This window comes from Callionymus lyra, chromosome 12 (genome assembly GCF_982586985.1).
Source record: "Callionymus lyra chromosome 12, fCalLyr1.hap1.1, whole genome shotgun sequence".
Classification (NCBI taxonomy): domain Eukaryota; kingdom Metazoa; phylum Chordata; class Actinopteri; order Syngnathiformes; family Callionymidae; genus Callionymus; species Callionymus lyra.
In genome coordinates this window covers 16,792,385-16,815,995 of record NC_141829.1, presented here as the reverse complement: position 1 = coordinate 16,815,995, position 23,611 = coordinate 16,792,385, and the positions used below count along the sequence as shown (strand labels likewise).

Here is a 23,611-nt window from a genome sequence, read left to right as displayed (position 1 = left end):
TCCCAGGCACCGTTCTGTCTGGAGGCTGAACAACAGTTTGTTTAAGACTAGAGCATTTTGATTTTTCTTATTTTAAACATGAGCACCTCAAACAAAACCACAGTCGCTGTCATCGGCAGGTAAGCATTTAATATTTTTTGCAAATGTATGCACAACTATTAATGTTTCTTCAAATGAATATTTATTTACCAAAGTGGTCATTTGGAGTGTATTTACATTCACGTGTTTGATCTGTTTCTGTTTCATTTTAGATAAAGACTAAATGTATTTGTCATCTTTGTAGTTTGTCACCTCAAGTTAACAATAATATGTGGTCGTTTACAAGAGTTCCTAAAGTTCCTTGACCTCTTTGTTTCACAACAATTTACCAACTGCATATGAACTCCAGCTTAATTGATGAACATAATACTATTTATTATATTTAAAGTGTATTCATTTTGACAGATATAACAGCAGTTATGTGGAGGATTCAGCCCTAGAGCAATGGTTTATGTGAGGAAAAACTACCCAGCTGGTGAAAGATGTTGGTAATTTATTAAGGTTACTAAATCTAAGATATTTAAACGTTTAAAAGCCTCAATAGTTAAACCCAAGACTCTTAGAGGCAGATCTCTTTAAAAAGAAACATGAAAAAAAGAAAATGATGGGTTCAGAATTTTTTTTACACGTCTTTAATGTGTATTTGTATTTTAAATGTGTGTATTTTATATATCTAGTGGGCTCATTGGTCGCTCTTGGGCCATGGTGTTTGTGAGTGGAGGCTACAGTGTGAAGATATATGATAACCAACCCGGACAAGCTGCCAATGCCCTCAAAGACATCAGGTAACCTTTCAACAGTTCGCCTCTCGTGTTTAATATTAAGATATTATATTCCCTTCCTGACCTCACCTCTGTACTGTGTTGCACTTGTACTGTTTATTATTGTTGTTATATGTATTATTGTTGTGTTTCTTTTAAAATAAGTATACTGTATGTTTAATTAAATGTATTCCTTTTTTTTAAACTTTCTCTTGGGACAATTAAAATATCTCCAATGATGGAAGAATAAAGCAACATATATCAATCAATATTAAGTCAAAGTAGATCTGTCTCATTTAGTTCTTTGTAACCAAGCTGTACTTTTGTACAAGTTATTTCTGCACAAATATTAACTGAAACATTAACAGCAAGCTTGTGATTCTTCAATCAACAACCAGAAGATGTGCACGGTTAGTTTCAACAGTGTACAGGAGAAGCACATGGCCTTGTTGAAAACATGGTTGAACATTAAAGATGATAACAAAGAGGTTATTATCCCACATGTTCATCATCTCCTAGATAAGTTTAGCCATATTCTTTTTATCTTAAAGCGACCATTTATGTCGCATGTGGTTAATATAATTGTGCTTCTTCACCATTGTTTGTCAGAAATTGTTTTAAATAGAGCAAGAAACTGTTTCTGAAGAAGTTAACCAAAATTAATGTGAGACAAACTGAAATTAAAAGTAGATTTGTTTTCCAAAAATTCAGTCTAATAGAAGGAAAACCATTTTACGTAAAACACTAAAAAAAATTAGACTACTTAGGAAAATCTCTTCTGAGCAGTTTATGTATGTTGAGTGTGTATGATGTTCCTCCAGGAAACAGATGCAGGAGTTGGAGGAAGCTGAAATGCTGAGAGGAGATCTGACCGCTGCACAGCAGTTCTCCTTACTCAGCAGTTGTGATGATATAGCTCTCGCCCTGGACGGTGCCTTCTTCGTCCAGGTAGATCAACAAACCTCACTTACCTGTGGATTAAAACCAGCGTATTTTGCTTTAAAGCAAAAATTCAAAAGTGTATTTACTGTTTTCATATAAGTTTACGTCTATTTAAATACATTCGTACACACATTGTTTAAAAAAAGTGAACCAATTTCTTAACTTTTTTTTTCATTTGTTCATCAATTAACTGTAAACTAAAGAGAGAAAATAAAGATTTCACTGGAAAGGTTCATGATTCGTGACCCAGCACCTTTTTAACACTGGAGGGCGCTGTTTTACCAGTTTCGAGCACCTAGTCAGTTTTGATGATCAATATTAACCTGCAATGATAACCCCTGAGTTATCTATCATAACCTCAGGTTCTACGAGTTGGTGCGAAGCCCTCTAACGGCTTCGCTATTGGTTTACCCCGAGGCACCGCCTCGTCTCTGAGAAAGCTTAATGAACTCGCCACCCAGCAGGGGGCAGTCCACTTCCTATAAAGGCGGGAAGCACCCGCCGCACTTTCTCCAACTGAAACTCAGCGAGAAGGGCGGCCGCTGGGCGACGAGGTTAGAGGGCTTCGCACCAACTCGTAGAACCTGAGGTTATGATAGATAACTCAGGGGTTCTACGTCATTGGTGCTCCGCCCTCTAACGGCTTCGCTATCGGTTTAACCCAAAGGCGAAGCCTGACGGGATAAATGTACCCCCAGCTGGACGCCGCTCCTGAAGCAGCATCGCTAGGGCCCCGCCGGCCCAGGATCCAAATCCACTGGAGCCGTGGGCCCTGAGGGGGGCACAGCAGCGCTCAAAACCGTATGAGCTACTGATCCCGCCGTTACGTCGAGGAGATAGGCCTTAGCAAAGGTAGACTTGGACGCCCAAGAGGCAGCTAAGCAGATATCCTCTGCTGCCACACCCCGCAAAAGAGCCACTGAGGCTGCCACGCCACGGGTGGAATGTGCCCCCAGACCGCTAGGAGCGGATCCACCCGCTGCTCGGTAGGCCCGGATAATGGCCGATCTCACCCAATGAGAGAACCTCTGGGAGGAGACCGCCTCTCCCCGTCGGCATCTACCGTGGCAGACATAGAGGGCATCAGAGCGCCTTAACCCGGCCACCCGCCGCAAGTAACAGGCCAACGCCCTCACTGGACACAACAGGTGGAGACGTTCCTGACCCGGGTCCGAGTGGGGCGGCGGATGAAAGGCCCGCAGCGTGAAGGTCGTCGCTCGGAACAAGGAACTCAGAATCTTTGGGCGGAACGCTGGGTTAGGACGCAAAGACACCAAAGACTCCTCGACGCCAAAGGAAAGACACTCAGGGCTAATGGAGAGGGCACAAAGCTCACTTGCTCTCTTCGTGGTTGTTAGTGCCAGAAGGAGCGATACCTTGAAAGACAAGATATCCAGTGGGACTTGGTCAAGAGGCTCGAAGGTCGGGCCTGTGAGAGAGTCCTGTACCAACTGGAGATCCCACTGAGGGCTGGAAGGCCTTGCAGGAGGTCGAAGCCTGCAGGTACCCCAGCGTGTGGAGAACGTCCGGGTCCAAAGTCCCGATCAGCTCGTCCCGTGCAGGAGCCACACCTTGAGAGGCCGGCCCAGCACCGGGGGCGCTGTCAGAGTCCCCCCTGCCTGCGGGGCCCCAAGGGATGGCCCACGGGGCCCCGACCGCCATGCGCACCAGCTCTGGGAACCAGAGCGCCCCCGGGGAGTCTGGTGCTACTAGTATTAACCTCAGCCCCCCCCGCCTCGCCCTCCGAATCAAGGGGAGAAGGAGCCGCGGAGGAGGGAAGGCGAACAGTAGACCGACCGGCCACCTCGAATGGGCTAAAGCGTCCACGCCTAGTGGGGGGCAATCCGAAGCCCTGAGGGAGAACCAAAGAGGGCATTTGAAGTTCTCCTTGCTGGCGAAGAGGTCTGCAACCGGGTGACCGAACCAAGACCAGATCTCGCTCGCCACTGCCTCGGACAGACCCCATTCGTCCTGGACGGCCCCCCTCGACAGTCTGTCCGCTACTGCGTTCAGCTCGCCCGGTACGTGCTGAGCTCTGAGCGAAAGCAGGTGACAGTCTGCCCACAGCCAAATCTTCTTTGCCACTCTCAGAAGGGCTGGGGATCTGACTCCACCTTGGCGATTTACGTACGCCACAGCGGTGGAGCTGTCGGATAGTACTAGGACGTTGGACCGTGACAGTTGGGGAGAGAGGTGAAGCAGGACATTGTGAATCGCCTTCAGCTCTAGCCAGTTTATGTGTCTGAGCACCGGACTGCTCCAGACCCCACTGGCATAGGCCTGACCCGAGGTGCCTCCCCAACCTGTCAGAGAAGCGTCTGTAAACACTTGAGTGTAACGAAGGACACAACCCAATGGAACTCTCCGCCTGAGGTTGGCTAGAGAGTTCCAAAACTGGATGTCCTGCAAAACCAGAGCGGGAAAGCTCCCTCATGTGCAGCAAGCCCAGCCGAACTACCGTGTGGGCTGCTGCCATGAGCCCCAGGAGGGACATAACCTCCTCCGAGTTCAACAGTACCCCCAGGTAAACTAACTGTTGAACTGGAGTCAGAGCGCTCTTGCTGAGGTTCACTGTGAACCCCAGGGTGGCAATATGGCTCAACACCTTCTGTGTGTGAGCGTAACTTTCTGCCTCTGACCTGGCAAGGATCAACCAGTCGTCCAGATAGGTCAAGATCCTTACCCCACTCACTCTCAATGGCTCCACTGCCGCTTCCACACACTTGGTGAAGGTCCTGGGTGCCAGAGAGTAGCCGAACGGGAGTCGAGTGTATTGAAACACCCGACCCTCGAGGGCGAAACGCAAGTACTTTCGATGTCTCTTGACTATCGGAATGTGAAAGTACGCGTCGGTCAGGTCGATAGATGTCATCCAATCTCCTGGACTTACACCTGAAAGCAGTTTCTTGACCGTCAACATGCGAAACGGGCGGGTAGCTATGAACTTGTTCAAATAGCTGAGGTCCAGAATGGGCCTCCAACCCCCAGTCTTCTTCGCCACGAGGAAGTACCGGGAGTAAAACCCTGTCATCATCTCGGCTGCAGGGACCAGTTCTACGACCTCCTTCTGCAGCAGAGTAGACACCTCGTTTCTCAAACAGGATAATTTCTCCTGCTCCGCCATACGCGTCCAGAGAATCCCTGAAAAACGCGGGGGTTGACTCAGCCGGTCTCGCGGACCTCTGCTCGTCTGTAAACAAAACACATGTGGTTGGAGTCTGCCCCTCATTCGTGTGGACAGACTCCGTTATTACAGTCTCGGCATGACCCGGGCGAAGGGGTTTAAACCCTCCTTCGAACTGTGTTCTGAGAGGAAACTCACGCCGTCTATGAACGGCGGAGCATGTTAGCTTAGCATTAGCGGCGAAAGTCTCTAATGACGCCTGTGAATACGTCACACTCACAGGCGGAAACACATGCACGCTACCAACATCTCTCTCAACGAACCACAGAAACGTCATACGTTTTCTTAGATTTATTTACATAAAGCCCTTTGAAAGAGTAGGGGGGGAGAAGAAGCCTCGCCGCCTCTGCGTCCTCGCCGCCGCGGGTCCCTCGGTCTTCGCTGGCTCCGCTGCGGCTGCTGGCTCCCCGGCGACCGCTGCGGATCCCGGCGACGCTCGCTCGTCGCCCGCCGCGGCTGTTGCCGTTGCTGCTGGTGCTACTGGGGTAGCTGGCTCTGGTGACGCTTTCCCCCCGCACCAGATGATGGGGCCGACGAACGGACCCCCGTCGCGCCTCGTCCTCACGCCCATGCAGGTGATGGCGGAGCTGCGCTGACTCCTGCTGCGCTGCCTCCTGCCGAGCCACGACGTTCCGGAGCTCCGGACCAAACAGAGAGTCCTCCGTTATGGGTCCGTCCAGGAGGAGCCTCCGGTCTCTCTCCGGCAGCGCTGTGGCCAGGTCTAGCCACAGGTGCCGGTGGCCCAGCTGTCCAGCGTCGCATAGTCCCCCTCCCAGGATCGCGTATGCCTGTGACATCCGGAGGAGCGCAGCCACCGAGTCCTTGACTTCCTCCAACTCCGAAGGTCCAAGGTCGTCTCGGTCCACGGTGAGCCTGCCGAGCGCACCGCACAGGAGAGCCATGTTGTTTGCGAGGGAGACCACCTGCGTCCCCCCCGTATAGGATCTGTTAAACAACATCGGCGTCAGCCTGTCTTCAGCTCTAGGCAGAGCTACAGGGCGGCCTGGCCAAAGTCGAGCTCCCGGGTCGAGGGCGGCACGTACCGTATCCGAGGGCTCCGGGACACCGCGCCGACAGTCCACCCCGTCCACACGGCAATAGGATCCGTAGTGTGTTACGGGAGGCCCTGAAGCCATGGGAGAGGCAGACCCCCGCAGCGCGTAGCCCCAGATCTCGTCCAGTTTAGGACAGACAACCCCCGGAACCGTAGGCCTGCGCGCTTCGTTCCGCCCGACCTTCACTCCGCATGTAAACGGTGGTGGTGCGAGTGGAGGTGCGGGGGGGAGCTCGACCTCCATGCGGTTCGCCGCGGCGGTGAATATGCGCGGCAGGGCGTCAAGCGGGTAGCGAGGAACCGGCCCGGTTCCCCCGACCGCTTCGACGTCCCCCGGCTCGGAACCGAACAGGGTGCTCGGATCCGCCTCATAACACCGATCGTCCTCCTCATCGTAGTTGGCCCACGACCTGACTGGAGGACGCGGCGTGCGCCGACGGGCCTCGTATGTTCCCCGTCTCCTACGGACCTCCTCGGGAAGCATACGGCAGGCCCCACAATCCGCAAACGCGTGATCCGGGCCTAGACAGACGAAGCAGAGAGCATGCGTGTCCCCCCTCCCCAGGGGGGTGTCACACGTCAGGCACAAAGACACATCTACGTCAACGTTCATGCTCACGTCCGTCATGCTGTATCCAGGAGCTTTCTCGCTGAGTTGAAAATGGAGAAAGTGCGGCGGGTGCTTCCCGCCTTTATAGGAAGTGGACTGCCCCCTGCTGGGTGGCGAGTTCATTAAGCTTTCTCAGAGACGAGGCGGTGCCTCGGGGTAAACCAATAGCGAAGCCGTTAGAGGGCGGAGCACCAATGACGTAGAACGATTGTTTTCAGAAAGAAACGAGCGTGTGTTAATACAGTTATGTCTTTACTTTAATACACAATAAACATGTGGCACATCTTGGTAATTGTATAATGTACATGAATAATAATGAAAAAAAACTTCTAAAAACTAAGCTTAGTTATTATTCTTGCTTGGTTTTTGTTATTGTAACTAAATAAACCTTTGAATGAATGAGGCCTAAAGAAGACTTGTTGGTATGAGGAACATTATTCTGTAATTTCTTTCGGATAAGTCTCCTGTAACGGGTTAACAATAGGCCTTTGATAGTCTGGTAATATTAACATCAGGAACTACTACTACATTATCGTATTTAAAAAATAAAAAAGTTAAGGTTACTGAGTAACCAGTTGCGGTTTTCATTACTTTCTGGAATGTTTTTATTAATTAATACACAACTATATACTCCTAGTTTAACTGAATCAATATAAAGAAGAAGGAACAAGTAAACAGTAAAGGTGTGGTTTAAAATGAGCTTTTTCACCAATTAACTTACACTTATAGGTATTTAAAAACATCTTTACAATCACCAGCACTTAACAAAAATTACCTTTAATTATCTCGATTGCTTAAATGTCATGACTAACAAGTGGCCTCAAAATGACTTTACCATTTAAATATTTCTCTCTTAACACATTTCTTTGTTTGCCTTACAGGAGTGTGTGTTCGAGCAGCTGGAGGTGAAGCAGAATGTCTTTCAGGAAATCGAACAACTTTTAGGCAAAGACATCATTCTGAGCAGCTCCACTTCCTGTCTGGTGCCCAGCAACGTCTTCGCCAAAGTCCAGAATAAGAGCCGCTGCCTGGTTTCTCATCCGGTCAGTCTTTCTCTAGATTATAACAAGCTCGTTTAGTGTATTTTTGAAAAGGAGATTCATCATAACATGAAAGACAAGGGACCACAATGAAAGCTGTTGTGAGGGGCCAAAAGATAGAAGGAATGAAGAAGAAAAACTAAACGTACGTGTAAGTAACAGGAACAAAATATAAAAAGCAACAATCAAAGTTTTAAGAAAAGTCACAAGCAGGTATATTGAAAACATACAAATAACATTATTCTTATTTGATTATATATCCTTACATTTTGATACATTTTATATAATATATTCCAGTTTTGGTCTTAATATTTTCTGGGTAAAAAAATACTCACACTCCAAAGCAAAAGTATCTTAAATTCTCTCCATTAATGGTAAAAGTCACAGTTACTACTCTGAAAGTTGCCGTACAAAACTTGTGACTCAAGACTCTTTTTCTCCCGGACAATCGGAACGAGAACAGAGACTAGAAAGAGTGCATTTCCGGAAGAAAATGCAGTATGAATGCTGACCCTGCTGTGCTGTGGAAGTAGTAGCTGAAGTAGAAGCAGTAGAACAGTAACAGTAGTAGTAGAATTATTAGAAAAAGTAATAGTAGTAGCAAAGATAGTAGAAGTAGTAGTGGAAGTATTAGTGGAATAAGTAATTAAAGTAGAAGAAGTAGAAAATTAAAAGTAGTAGTAGAATTAGGTGTAAAATTAGAAGTAGTACTAGTAGAAGAAGTAGTAGTTGAAGTAGTAGTGGAAGTAGTAGTAAAAGTAGAAGTAGTAGTAGTAGTATTAGTAGTAGAAGTAGTAGTGGAAGTAGAAGCAGTATAACCGTAACAGTAGTAGTAGAATCATTAGTAGAATTAATAGTAGTAGTAGCATAAGTAGTAGAAGTAGTAGTGGAATAAGTAGTTAAAGTAGAAGAAGTAGAAAATTAAAAGTAGTAGTAGAATTAGGTGTAAAATTAGAAGTAGTAGTAGTAGAAGTAGTAGTTGAAGTAGTAGTGGAAGTAGTAGTAAAAGTAGAAGTAGTAGTAGTAGTATTAGTAGTAGAAGTAGTAGTGGAAGTAGAAGCAGTAGAACCGTAACAGTAGTAGTAGAATCATTAGTAGAATTAATAGTAGTAGTAGCATAAGTAGTAGAAGTAGTAGTGGAATAAGTAGTTAAAGTAGAAGAAGTAGAAAATTAAAAGTAGTAGTAGAATTATTTGAAAAAATAGAAGTATTAGTAGTAGAAGTAGTAGTGGAAGTAGTAGTAAAAGTAGAAGTAGTAGTAGTATTAGTAGTAGAAGTAGTAGTGGAAGTAAGTAAGTAAGTAGTATTGGAAGTAGAAGTAAAAGTAGAAGTAGTAGGTCAAAGTGGAAGGAGTCGAAACGTATATTGAAGATTTTCCCCATTGAAATAAATGGGGTAGAAAAAGAGGAATAAAAGAAAGAGTGGAAGAGATAAAAGAAAGATAGAACATAGCCCGCATTTCAGAAACGAGCTGAATTGATAAAAGTTTGAACGGTTCAAATCCGATAAAATTTGTGGGAATAGAAGCGGAACAAAGTTTAGGTCAGAAGACGGAAGAGGAAAAAGAAAAAGAAAAATATTAAAGAGAAACAGGAACTCAATTGTGTGAATGCTTCACAGCATTCACACAACAGAGTCAGAATCCAGATTTACCAGCAGCAAGGAGTGGAGCCGCCTCTCAGGGCTCGTCCCAAACCACCGATCTACCTCTCTCCTTGCTGGCTTTTTATTCCATAGCTCAGATGATTACAAACTTCCAACTTCTTTGCTGCCGGACGCAGCCAGCAAGAACCGATTTTCTGTACGAGTCAGTCAGCATAACAGCCTGCATGAGGAGATCAGCTCGCATATCTCGGTGATGTCAGTGTATCTTAATGTACAAACTGTCATTTCTTGGGAAACGAAACGCTAACTGAGTACATTCCTTCCAGCTCATTGTGAGGCGCAGCAAGCAGGACTACAAGTTTAATGTGATAAGACTATAAAAGACAACATAAATTCTTTAAAAGTACTTGACTGAAGTTTTGGAATAAACAGTGATTAGAAACCAGATCAACAGCAAATTTTACTTATACTGTACATTTATAAGAAAAGTTACCTTAAAAATGACCTAACCTGTGCAAATTCTGAAACGTCGTTTTGTTCTTTGTGTGACGTATCTTATGTAAAATATTAGATATTCTTTTGTTTTCATCATACAAATGTAAAACAATGTAATCTAATGGGTTTTGGAGAAAAACCCATTAGATTCCCAATTTTAAAATGGATAAATGAACAAAACCGCGAGCTCTGTCGGGGTATGCGTGTTAAATGTAACAAAATGACGCCAAAAAATTATACTCAAAATGAAAAGTAGTAGTGATGTGCTGATGAAGCTTCATGACACAGTGTCATGTTGTTTAGAGGTCAGTAGGTGGCGCCATCACTTTAAAAATGATGTGATGTTTTATTAGAACAGTTCAAAACAAAGGAAAATAGTGCAGAGACCGCCATCTAGTGGACTCTGATTTAATGACACTGCTTCATGAAGCTACACTGGTCAGAACAACAAAATAAAACACAACTGACTTATTTCCTAATTGTTATATAGGAGTGTTTCAACAATCTAACACGGTTGTGAAATGATGACACTTAAGTTTCTCTCTCTCTTCATACCTGCACTTCTGTCATATGGCACTCAAAAAACTCACTGGTGTACTTCTCCGTCATCCACCGGCTTAAACTGGATTAGTACACTTTCTACAGGGACACAAACATCTTGTAGGTTTTCAGAAATGAGCAGTGAACACATTGTTTGTGTCTTACACGCGATGACAAGGAGTCAGAGACCCCGAAAAGGTTCATGTAAACAACACACTGAACTAAATGAGACAGAAATGTACATGTAAATGTAAATGTACACAAAACTTCATCAGTTTTTTATATTTACTTGTACTTATTTTGAAAAACAATCTCTGCTGAGATGGGCGCACTTTAAAGATAATAGTTGTGTTTTACTGTTGATAGATTAATAGATAAAATAAGTAAGTAAGTAAATAATTTATATTTAAAGAGCGCTTTTCTAGACCAGGGTCACAAAGCGCTTAATAAATCAGAAAAAATTCCTCGAAAAAAATATACTAAAAAGATCAAGATAACAACGAGAGCATTATTAAATATAAATAAGTAAAACATTAAATCATACGTTTAAAATAGTTAAAAATATAAAGTTAAAGAAAAATAAAAAAGGATTTTTAAAACCAAACCATGTTGTGTAAACTGTGTATATCATATCAGTTTTAGTTTGTATCTAGTAAAATATGTATGTTCTTTATCACAATAATAATAAAACTGGTCCATGTCTCTAAATTATTATGCACAACAGACGATTACAACTCTCTATTGTAAAAAAAAAAAAATTACATTATTTTCTCGAACTCCTGTTTTGTTATCAGTTTTATCTTGACCTTTAAAGTATATACTTTATTGAATATTGTATTGATTGTTTAAGCGCTTTGTGACCCTGGTCTGGAAAAGTGCTAAATAAAAATTACTTACTTACTTACTTTGGTTTTCTTTAGGAACTGAGTTGTATGTTAACACGGTTCAGTATTAATGGTCACTAACCTGCTGGACTGTTCCCTTGTGATGATGCAGGTTAACCCACCTTACTATGTGAAACTTGTGGAGCTGGTACCTCACCCCGACACCACGGCAACAGTTATGGACAACACCCACGCCCTCATGACTAAGGTGAAGGTTTTTTTCCGATTAAACAATGCCTACTGTTTGTCTTTTATCACCGCATCTCGTCTCACACGTCATGAAGTTGTTTCATAAAATGCCTGAAGTAAAAATGGCTTGTTTATGCATGTGTGTGGGTGTGTGGGTGTGTGGGTGTGGGTGTGGGTGTGTGTGTGTGTGTGTGTGTGTGTGTGTGTGTGTGTGTGTGTGTGTGTGTGTGTGTGTGTGTGTGTGTGTGTGTGTGTGTGTGTGTGTGTGTGTGTGTGTGTGTGTGTGTGTGTGTGTGTGTGTGTGTGTGTGTGTGTGTGTGTAGGTGGGCCAGGTTCCCGTGCGACTGAGGAAAGAGATTGATGGCTTCGCTCTAAACAGAGTTCAGGCCGCTATCATTGCAGAGTCCTGGAGACTGGTCCAGGTACGTGTCTTCAAAAATATCAAGTAGCCAAAAGTTTATGACCACACCCTTCTTGAGTGGAGACTTCTGTGGGGATTTTAACTAGTGATGAACTGTTTTGGTTTAAACGAGAAGATCTAAAAGTTTATTACAATTTCCTGTTTTCTTAACATCCAAATATTCTGATTTGTTATATATTTTTAACAGAAATATACATAAGAAACTCTCATAAACGAGTTTACAAATCAGGAAAATATCAAAAAATATTTGTCTATATTATGTTGTATGTCAAGTATCCATCCTCACCTTATTCTGTGTGTATAAAACAACCTTCACAATTGGGTTTTTTTCCATCTAAATTGACTTAACTGGTGTTACTGTTACCTTTGGTTCAGTTGAGTCAGCGCTGAGTCATGTTTGCAATCTTCTGACTGAGCATGAGGTTTTAAATTTGAGGGATTGAAAATTTTGCAATAAAAAACGGGAAGTTCTGGTTAATTTATCAAGGTATAAAAAGTGCACGCACACCTTTCCTATATTAAAATGCATATGCTGCAATAGACATTATATAAATACACATTTAAATCAGTCCCATAATGTAAATATGAATGTAAAATATTGTACGTATTCTACTTTTCTTAGAGGTCGATTCTTGGCACAGGAGACGCCACAGACATGCCAGTGATAACCACAGACTATCACTTTGGTGCCACTAACTGCCAGTGTCAATGGGAGTATCTCACCGTCTCTTAAAATTGGATGAATTTTTATTTTCCTGGGGTTCTTCTGCCCCTCTTCTCCCTTTCCGTTAGCCTGATCATTTGCCTTCCACCCTCAAACTTAACTGAGGGGTCAGTAGGTCATGTTCTTATGTACTCGCAATTACAAACTCGCTGTACGAGCATAATAATGACAATATAATAACCATTTCATTAATTATAAGTAGAAAAAAAAGGAAGAGCTGTGAGTGTGTTTTTTTGGATAATGTACTGGGTGATGAAACACACTGATGAAAGAATTCAAATAATATCTTAAGAGATTAAGAGGATATTTGCTGGATTTTTAACGTGTAGGAGTTGTGTTTTGATTGACACACACACAACGAGAAGGTGTGTGTTCTTAGAAGGAAATGGTCTTGACAGCAAAGGAATTTCAGTTGTAATCCTTTATATTTGGCAGGCATCCTTTTATCAAGTGCAAGAAGTCAATGTGATAAACCGACTAGAGGGCGAGAATGAAATAATGAATAGTGAAGGAAAACAAAACTATTAAATATGTGCGCTAACATGATTCGTAGTAGCGTCAAAAAGTTTTTTCTTGAAGTTCAGGAGACCATTTGTGTTTGTAGAAATTAAAAAATGTTCATAGATGACTTATTTTAACTAAATATACTCCTTTACTATCGACTCTAATTTGCTTCTGCATCAACTGCACCAGGTTTTGTTGACATCAATCACAGATTAATACTAAAAGGCTCTACAGAAAAAGCTGAAACATGTTGGTCAGTCATGATAATCGACATGCTAGTTTCAGTACCAGTTAAATTAGAGATGAGTTTATTATTGAGTCAACTAAAGCTACTAAAAGCATCAGAAAACATCAGCCAGATTTGGCCTTTTTACATTAGCTTAGCTGTTTGTTCTGCTTGTTATCGTCTAATAACATTACTATTAAGAAACACAGGAATGTTGGACAACATAAAGTAAAGAAGATAAATTACTGTTTACTTTAAAAGAGTACGTAAAAACGTGCACGTGATCATGTCTTTTTTAAACTTCGTGAGGGCATTTGTTAAGCTAATATATTGCCTTAATGACGGGGCCGCAGAAACAATTTTTGCTAGTGCTAGTGAAAAATAAAAAAATTACTCAAAACAGTGTTGTAAGAAAACATTAGGGACATTTGCAGACATCCTAGTTGACATTTAGGTAACAAAATGGATTTTATTTGGGTAAAAGAATATGTATTAGAATACATTATTACACTACTATTAGCATCAGTCGGATGAAATGATTACTAAAACATCTACAATGTTTACAAAGGTCAACTTCTTCGAGTGTCTGCAGTGAACTGACTCCCAGTCGGAGCAGTAACTGTGGACTTCACACTCCCTTCAGAGGTTTGACTGCTTAGGTTGACACTCTTGATGAGAATATTTAACCCCGAGGACACCATTAGGTCCAAGATGACAAAAATGCCACATGCCGGTGAAAAAAGGTTGAAGTGTGGAGGGGGAGCATTCAAGAAGTGTGTGGATCAGATCTTCAGCTGTTTGTATTTAGTTTTTTCATTTTTTCTAAAATAGTTTCAAAGTAGACAGAAGTCCTGTTGAAAAAAGACCATATTATAAACGTACCGATCGAACGTGGGAAACATTTTATTGCTGAAGTGAAAAGTATGTTGTCATGCAATAGAATTCCAAACATTAGTTAGCTCTGACTATTGTACTAGTCATGAAATGTTGCTTCTATACTCAAAAAACACCAAAATGTTGCAGAACTTGCTGCACTGACCCCAGGTGGTAGACTGTCATCTCTATATTTTATTCTCAAGTATGTGTCAAGCACATGTCTAGAAAGAGAATTTGTCAAATGGCTTGAAATGTTCACTTCACATCCATCTTCATTGAAGCTTAAAATTGTTGCTTGAGAAATTTAAAATGTTCTGTTGACAGCTAGCACTGTCAACATTTCAGCTGTACAAGTTGTATAATAAAGAGAACCACTTTGCAAAAAAACTAAGAAACGTATCTCACCAATGGCTCTCTCACCAGAAGAGTAATTTATTATATTATATATTATAGTCTAAATGAAAAAATAAGATATCATTTGTACATAGGAAGGCTGAACATGCAGGTGACATGAGGTATTTTCAGATCAGCATGTCAGATATTAAACATGTAACAGCCTTTTATAAGTCGCAGCTCCAACAATGCTTTTTTTAACATCTCAGCAACATCAGCGTCAGTTTTTGGCTGATTCGTAAAACGACACACAAGTGCTAAAAAGAGCTAGCAAGTCCATGTTAGCATTTTAAAAAGAGACAATACAATATTTTAAAAATAAATTATATTGGCCTTGCTTTTTTTCATTCAAAATATTTTTCATGCTTTTGTATCTTGTAAAAAAAAAAGAGGCCACGCTCAAGGTTAAAATCAATCAACTCTCCGTCCATGACTGTCCTGAAAATGACTGGTTATTTGATTTATCGACATAAATAGACATAAGAATGTTGGTCTCAGTATCTTTTCCCATGTCACCTGGACAATAAAAGAAAAAACACACATTGTAAAGACGTCTATATGTTGCACTGAAGAAGCAGTCAATCAAATAGTTTGTCATTGTAGTTGCAACTTGTAGATGTAAACAATGATGACCTTTTTTTTAAAACCATTACCAGCATCCAGGGCATCTTTTACACAACTTCAAAGACGAGACAGTCAAACCAGAAGTGTCACTCTGTGTTCCTGACAAAGTTGAATAACCAGAAAGTCTGAACGCTCTATACATATATCTCAGCTTTGAGTCACTGAAGTAGAAGTTTGCAGGTCGATGGATAAACACCTCAAGGGATGCATCTGATGAACAAAAATATCTTCATGCATTAGTGTGTTACTGTTATGCTTAAGAGTAGGTGTTGAATTTTATTCCCTCCGTTTACAACATGACCATTTGTGCGTCTGTTAAGAATATCTCTTTACTAGTTATCAATCAACTCTTGAGTCTCCGTTCTCAATGACAGTTCCTAAAAGATGATGAGAAATTAAAGAGGGATCTAAAATAAAAACATTTACAGTGTGGTTACCAATTAATATCATGGGTGCTCAATACGTTGATCGTGATCTATAAGTAACTATAAAGTTGACCATTTTTACTTTGTACTTATATATATTCAAATGATAAAAATGGGTTTAAATGGTATGAATATAACCAACTAAGTGTCTTTTACTCCATCCAGGAAATCTCATTTTTCTCTTGCTGAAAGCAGATCAGTTTTAACAATTTTGTTACTCAAACCACGAGACATGAGAACAAAAATGAATTTAATCCATGTTTTAACCTGCTCTGAACTATTTAGTAAAACAGTTTATATATTTTATATTTCTTAAGCATTTTATTGAATCGATCTTAATATAAATCAATAAATGTATGGTAAATATTAACTACAAATGATGGAGACCATCATGAACATTCAGTCCTCTATTCATTCAGGTCTATAATTAAATTAAAGAAGTAAAATTCTTCACTGACAAGACGTCTTTTGTTCAAATGCTAGGAATTTCCTTGTAAGCACCTACCTGTATTCACACTTTTGTTTAAATGTTGGAACATTTTTATTATTATAAGTCCAAACCTGCTGCAACACCGTCTGAATACACATCACACACCCTTCTGTGTTAATGGATGTAAACGTGACGAAAACATTTCTTTGGTTGTACAATAGTCGCTCGCACGGATCATTACGAACATGACTGCAGTTCAAGCAATACAATAGTTTTTCCTTAATCATTGTGTAAAGGCAAAAATTTGCTGGAAACAAGTCAAACTGGAATAGGTGCAGCCTGTGATGCAACTTGAATGATGACTTTTGATTCAACCAATTATTAAGAATAAATTAAATTAAATTAGAATAAATATTAATGTATATTTACATTTTTAAAGCCCTGAATTTTTCTATTCATTTATTTGTTTTATTATTGCCAACACATTTTAAATAAAATATTCTTAGAAAGCTGTGAAACCTCAGGTTAATACCTGTACAAGTTTGTGTAGCATAATAATAAATAAATAAATAAATAAATACTAATCCATGATGTTGACAGTTTTTATTTTCCCATCATTAAACTTGAAATAGAGAAGAATGTCCGTGGTAAACTATTACCTGATGTTTTTGTCCTCATCCAACAGGATCTGCCACTCATCATCACACACACACACAGACACACACACACACACACACACACACACACACACACACACACACACACACACACAGTGGCCCTTGAGTCAGAGCCAGTGTTAGAAAGCAGAGCGGCTGAGAAAGCCCACCGGTTGATACCGGTGATTATGGTGGAGGAAAGAAACCGCCCAGGAGCCACTTTTCCCGAGATAACGGTCCCGTTGTTAAGCGTAGGCCCCGAAAACAAAGACCACCCTGTCCCCCCTCCCTTTGCTCACCCCACTTCTGGTATCTTTACCTGAGCTTTGATTTCCTCTCAGGTTGTCCAACAGGTATCTCTGACCCAAAGATACCCGACGGGCCACGCCCTCCATCCATCCCCACTCTCTCCTCATTTAACCTCTAATCCTGAGGACACACAATTGGCTTATTAGAGAAACTGTATCCTGTGTGGGGTGTTATTGGATCAAAGGTTTGGCAATCAAACTGTCCCTACTGTATTATCATGCAGTCTGTGGGAAACTGGAATCTGAATGAGACTTCTCTTTACGACCGTACAGTTATGTTTACAGACATATTCATGCTCATGTCCAGGAAATATTCATGGATATTCATGGAGTCACATCTTAGGTTCATGGAGACAAAGACCAATAGTCTACAGGCCTGACCCCACTGTCTGAATAGCCCTTTTTGATGGATAAAATGATCAATATAAAGAAGGATGTTAAACTTACATTTTCATGTAACAACTGGAGCTCAGTTGCCTTCGTCTTTGTCCAAAAATGACACACTTAAAAACATCCAAATACCTCCGTGGTGCTCGACTGTAATGTCCCTCTTGTATTGAAGCTTCCGAGCGAAAAAACGTAACTAAGTCTGGATATTTTAAGTTGGTTTGTAGCGTAAGTTATCAGTCTCTTAGCTCCTGCCAGACGTCTTTCCTCATTGAAACACATTACAAGAATTTAGCCGCTAGCCCAGCAGCGCCAGGCTAAAAACAGGGTTAAAATAAAGACTTGTTTAGGCTTTTTACGGACACAATTCTTCTCGTCGAGGCTTTGATACAAGATTGATGTAATAGACGAGCATCATAGAAGTATTTGGATGTTGTCAAGTGTGTCATTTTGGACGAAGATAAAGACAACTGAGCATAAATCGTTAATAAAAATTTGAGGTGAACTATCAAAATTAAGTTAGGCTAAAAACATAGTATTAAATAACCATTTAGAGATAATATTTACTAATGGTTAACAGTCTGAGGGATAAAGAAACAAGTGGCATTAAGGGAGAAATTATCTTCTAAGATGGTAACGACAACTCCAGAACAACAAAGGAACTGTAATTTAATACGATATGATCGAAAGAAGGTATAAACCAGATAAAAATCATAAAGTGTATTGGAAAAAATTTAAAAATCATACCTGGTTGTCTTCAAGTTAACAGTGTAGTGAGAGTGACAAGTTTCCTAAAATATCACAATCAACACTTTGAAAAAACACATTCAGTTGAAAGTATAACAAGGTCAATTTACGCTTAAAAGAATTACAATTTCCTGGGATTATATAACAAAGAATACTGCAGTGGATGCCCAATATTCATCGTGACATCTCATCATGTGTTAATAGATACTAACTTTTGAATGTGTTTTCAGTCAAATCTTCTTCAGGAATGTAGGAATCAGCCAGTTGGTCATTCTGTTTATCTTTGTCCTTCCTCAACAGGATGGTATTATCTCTGTCAAGGATATCGACCTGGTGATGTCGGAGGGGCTAGGAATGCGATACGCCTTCATCGGTCCCATGGAAACCATGCATCTGAACGCACCCAAAGGTACTTTGGATTTTGACAATTTGTAGTAGCGAAATGATATTGGACAAAAACACTCTCACACCTGTGTACAATTCAGATCAGGGGCACCCAACCTTTTTTTTTACACTGTAGACCAGTTTTAATATCAGCACTTTATTCATAGTAAAAATGGGGCTTGAGTTTCAATCATTTTCACTAGTTTACATGTTTTTTTTTTTCTTTTGACTAAACTTGACTAAAACAAGTGTCTTGACCTGTTAAGAGTCATCAGCTAATTTTACTTTAGAGGAAATACAACTTTTTTTTAAACATCTCGGACAGTAATACTCAATAGAAACAGAAGTTTTGTGTATACTTTTTTCTTTATGTCCGAGGCCGATAAAAAAATTTCCCACTGGCTGGTACCTATTCACGGACCAGGGGTTGGGAACCACAGATTTAGAGTAGTCAGCTGACCTCTGAAAACTGGAGTGCCTGGAGTAAACCTACAGAAGCACAACATACGAACTCCACTCAGAAAAGCTGCATGTTGCGTCAAGCTAAAGCGAACTTTAGCCTCGCTTCACCTGCAAATTACTCTGACAGTTGGTGTCATTAAGAAATTTCATTAAATATATACGTCTTTCATGAAACCGGCTACCTTTAAGTGCATCACTCGGGCATTCCTGTGTGTGTGTGTCAGAGGGAAAACCTCAGGTAGATGTTGAATATCGAACAGGAGTGTGAAACGCACAGAGTCACTCTCACTGTGTACACACAGCAAAAAAAAAAAAAAAAAAGACTTAACAAAGGCCCCTTTTGATGGGAAGCTCTGAATGGACTCCCTGACACCAGTAATCCAAAACTCACAGAAGCTAACGTCGCAGAATCCGAGTCAAAAGCTAGCTGTACTTACAGTGGCCCGGGTCTCTGTCGACTTCTTCTTTCAGCTCAGGAAACAGTGCGATCAGATCTCAGAAGGTTTCATAGGTTTCCTCTTGTACTGAGATCGTTTACCGAAATGCTTCCAAAAGGATAGCAAAGCCCTCAGTCTTTGTGTCTCTGAATAAATTCTCCGAAAAGTTGAGGAAAGTAACATTTAGAACCAACACTTGCTGAAGTGCAAAAAGGCGCAGTTCATCGAGTGGCCACTTGAGGCTGGCTGCAGAAAAACAGGAAATCAGACCCAGCAAAATAAACCTGACTTTCTCTGCATTACACAAGCCTGGTTTTTAGGTGGAGTTAGTTTACCCACAATGCAATTCCCATGCCAAGAGAACTTTCACTTATTTACTGTGACCAGCAAGAGAAAGAACAAAAGAAACGTTTTGTGACTAATCATTCATTCAATGGTTAATACCGGAGCGTCTTTGTGACGCATTCCAGCAGGTTTCATGTGGGCATGGCCCGGATTAGTACATATTCCTTTACTATTGAAAGATTGATTTAGATTCTTAGTTCTCAATTATGACTGGGAGGAAATCTTTGGCTTGATACACCCAACCTCCAATAAAAGGCTAACTTTACGATCAAGTTTTCAATACAAAATAGAGTCTAATTAAGCAGTAATATTTGCATCACTTGTCTGTAAGACTTGAATTTAATTCTGACAAACCACAAAAATAGAGTTTTTAAGAGAATAGTGCAAGTTAAGGTCAACATTATTGGATTTTTTTTCCGCTTTTTATTGCTTCAGTGCATAACAAGCACCTCTTACCACAGGAATGTCCACAAAAGAATGCTCAGGTGCTATTTATATGGCCACATGTTTCATCATTGGCTATTGTTGAAATGTTGTCGTGTTTCCTCGCAATTTTATGGTTAAAGAAAACTTCACGATATTTAACATTTCTACCATATGCTGCAAAAACATACAGATTAATCTAGTATCTTCGTTCTTCCTGCCGGTTGACTGGTGAAATCCCAGAAATGCTGATCAATGTTCCCCCGACAGGATTAGAAGACTACATGAAGCGTTACGGACCAGGGATAGAGAGGGTTCTGACCTCTTTTGGACCGGTCCCGAATTTCAACGCTGAAGAGTCCAAGAGCGTCTTCAACGTAAGTCCACATCATCTTCAGTCTAGGATTTCTAAAGCATCTTAAGATGTTCTAAATCTTGTTGGGTTTTTTTTGACACTGATATGTCAACTTCTGAAAGTCAAATACGTCTTCTAACCTCTGTGCTATTTAGCGCCTCATTATAGGCTCTAAACTGGGTCACACGGTGTCACCGACCGTTCATTTGTTTCCCTCAGAAGGTCGCCTTGAGCTGAAGATGTAAATTATCAACAAGGAATTCAGACTTAATTGGTTTTGTACAGCTTGTTCTGTATCATGATACAGCTGATAATGTATACTGATCATGATACGGTGTCTTCTTTTGAAAGTCCATTAGGTGGCACTCTATCCTTCATAAACATTAGCTCTGGTCTACTTAGTCAATGAACCACCAGACAAAAAAGTGCAAAAAAAAGTGTGGCTTATTTCACATTGTTTTAGAGTTCCTACTTTGGAATAGGTTTGAATTTCATGGTTTTGTAACGTAATATGAAATTACCTCCTTGGCAGAGGTATGTAATGTCTTGTGCTTTTCTAGTTGAATGAGTAATCAGTCAGGGCACATGTTAACATGCAAACTGCGGTGTAATGCGGTGAGACAGTATTTTGGGATCTTGGTAAACACTAGTATGTTTGACACGTTTGCTTACAAGAAGTGATGCTAATGATTGGTTTTCGGAACATATTTGGCGTTCTTGAAGAATAACAAGTCAAGTGACTAATGCATTTGAATCGTGTAATCCTGTGTAACTGGACTCGACTGATTCTTGATTGTTAAAAGGGCAAGTAGACATAATACATGTTGAATATTTCAACTGAGCGAAGCAAAAGAATTTGCATCTACATGCAACAATGCAATTTTTTTTCGTGTATCTGTCACTTTTTTTCCAGAGTGAATTAATAGCTTTGCCTCTATTTTGCTGCCTGTCTGTGTCTATGTTTTTTATAGTTTTAGATTTATTTTTTTTATGAAATAAAAGGGGACAAATGTTTAACTTTATTAGCTGAAATTAAAAATCGAAATGAGCCAAATTAAACGTATTCATAAGGATTAAAGAAGAGCTGTCAAGAGAAAAAAAATGAAGAAATGAATTATGATATGTTGTTAAATAATCGAATGAATCTTGTTTTTAATCATAGTTACAAATTAAGTGAATTATTGTGTGTTTTGCGTCAGTCCTGATTTCTCTTTTTTGTTAGGTTTATCCAAACTTCCAAACATTCAAAGTACAAAAAATGAGAAATTTAGGAAGTGGGCAAACACTTTAAAAAAGAGTTTATAATAAAAAAAAGTTGTCTTCATAAAGTAATGAATGATTTATGAACAGACTTGAAGAGATGCAATCATTAGAAAATCAAAATTAAAACATCAGGTCTATACAAAATACTGTAAATTAACACATCAAAAAACTATAATAATATACTTCACCAGAACAATCAATGTCCACTCCAGGATGTGACTGACCATTAGTACCCTGACAACTCAAACACCCAAAAGATAGTTAGCGAAAATATAAATTTACCAAAGACAAATACAAAGTATTTAATAAAGATGTTTCAACTGCACCTCTTTATTGACAGTAGCAGCAACATTAGAAGATTTCTTCAAGTTGATTGAAGCTTGACCACAGGTCCGAGCGTCTACTTCATGATAAAACACAGCAATAACATTCACAATGTACTAGAGACTCAAGAAGACATAAACGGTTTAACTAGAAGGGAATTCCAGAACATTTTGAGTAATTTACGTCAACCGGTAGTTCATGCTGTGACATGTTCTTAACACTTCAACATATAATTATCATTACTCTCTCTCATGAGTTGTTGAATTATGAGCAAAAGGGCCGCCAAGCAGCAAAATACCAAAGTCTAAATAATCAATCATCACAAAATGTGAAGAGTTTATTCCTACTTTATTCTTTACTAACTTTCGTAAATGCTGTCGTCAAGGTCAATAGTGAAGGTGGTCAGCTACATGCAGGAGTCCTCAGCTGAGTCAGCACTTAAATGTAATCATCTGAAAAGATTGTTTGGAGTAGAGTCTCTTCAAGATGAGCTCAGTCGAAACTCTTTTGAAATCATTCTTGCCACTGATGCTCACTGGAGCTTTGACAGGAACAAAGTCTTGATTTGGAGCAAATGCATGAACATATTTCATGGTAATCTTCTTCCATTTATTTTATTTATTTTATTGTATTAATATCTTTTTATTTTATTTTTTACATTCATACAAGGAACTTAATTCATTTTTATTTATCTTTATTTTTCTATTCCTTTCGGTTTAGTATGTAAATATACTAGTACTTTTCTTTCACTATGAAGTTTTTTTTACATTTTCACGTCATGTCATTTGTTTGTTTTTTACAATAAATTCTCTTATATATTGATTTGCTTTCTTCATTTTAAATTTAATTTGAACTTCTCATCAATTCTAAAGGATTTAATGTTCTGTGCAGGACATGTGTGAACTGATCCCGAGCAGCCAAGAGAGTCTGACGGCCCGACAGAAGAGAAGAGACGAGCTTCTGATGAGTCTGTCCAAACTGAAGAAGGATCTATGAAGAAGTTCTCCCTCTTAATGCCTTCATTCAACAGGGAATCTGTTTTTATTACTAATCTAATTGATTTATTACCTAATTCCAGGACTGGTCTGTATGGAATCATTATGAACGCCATTTTTGTGACTTCTACACTTCACAGTTATTTTGAGATCAGCATGTGTTGTGAAGTAGTCCCTTATTGAGGCCATGGAGGGCTACAACCAAAAACTACTCACACAATGTTTTTGGACTGCTGGGAGTAAACTTAAGTACACAAAAAAGGATGCAGTCTGTAGTCAGTTCCATCATGCTAACACGTCCAACATGTGTACATCTGAGGAGATTAACTCTTACCGTATGTTGTCCTTTTTACGTCCTAGTACATTTTACACTGAAACAAATAAATGATATTTTCAAGAAGGCAATTCTACTCATTAAATTAAGAGAAATAAATGATTTTTGGTGAAATAGACTAACGTGTCGAATGATCTAAATAAAAATGTTTTAAATTTATTTTTTGTCTTTTCTCTGAGTTCAGATCTTATATAATACTGGAATTTATGCTCAGTAAAAAAATCA

General features: G+C 40.2%; 1 protein-coding gene across 1 annotated transcript; it reads left to right on the top strand.

Annotated features, from left to right (window-relative positions):
• Nucleotides 1-7: 7 nt before the first annotated feature.
• On the top strand, nt 8-23,545 carry cryl1 (crystallin, lambda 1). Its single transcript, XM_087803931.1, has 9 exons — nt 8-119; nt 717-824; nt 1,622-1,748; nt 7,472-7,633; nt 11,267-11,362; nt 11,667-11,765; nt 18,365-18,473; nt 20,386-20,492; nt 22,949-23,545. Exons 1-9 carry the CDS (start codon nt 79-81, stop codon nt 23,051-23,053), a joined length of 954 nt encoding a protein of 317 aa, XP_087660057.1. The 5' UTR covers nt 8-78; the 3' UTR covers nt 23,054-23,545.
• Nucleotides 23,546-23,611: the final 66 nt, after the last annotated feature.

Coding starts and splice junctions, on each gene's coding strand:
- cryl1 (XM_087803931.1), top strand. CDS start 79: ATGAGCACCTCAAACAAAACCACAGTCGCTGTCATCGGCAG. Junction 1,749..7,471: donor ACGGTGCCTTCTTCGTCCAG/GTAGATCAACAA, acceptor TTTGCCTTACAG/GAGTGTGTGTTCGAGCAGCT. Junction 20,493..22,948: donor AGTCCAAGAGCGTCTTCAAC/GTAAGTCCACAT, acceptor TGTTCTGTGCAG/GACATGTGTGAACTGATCCC.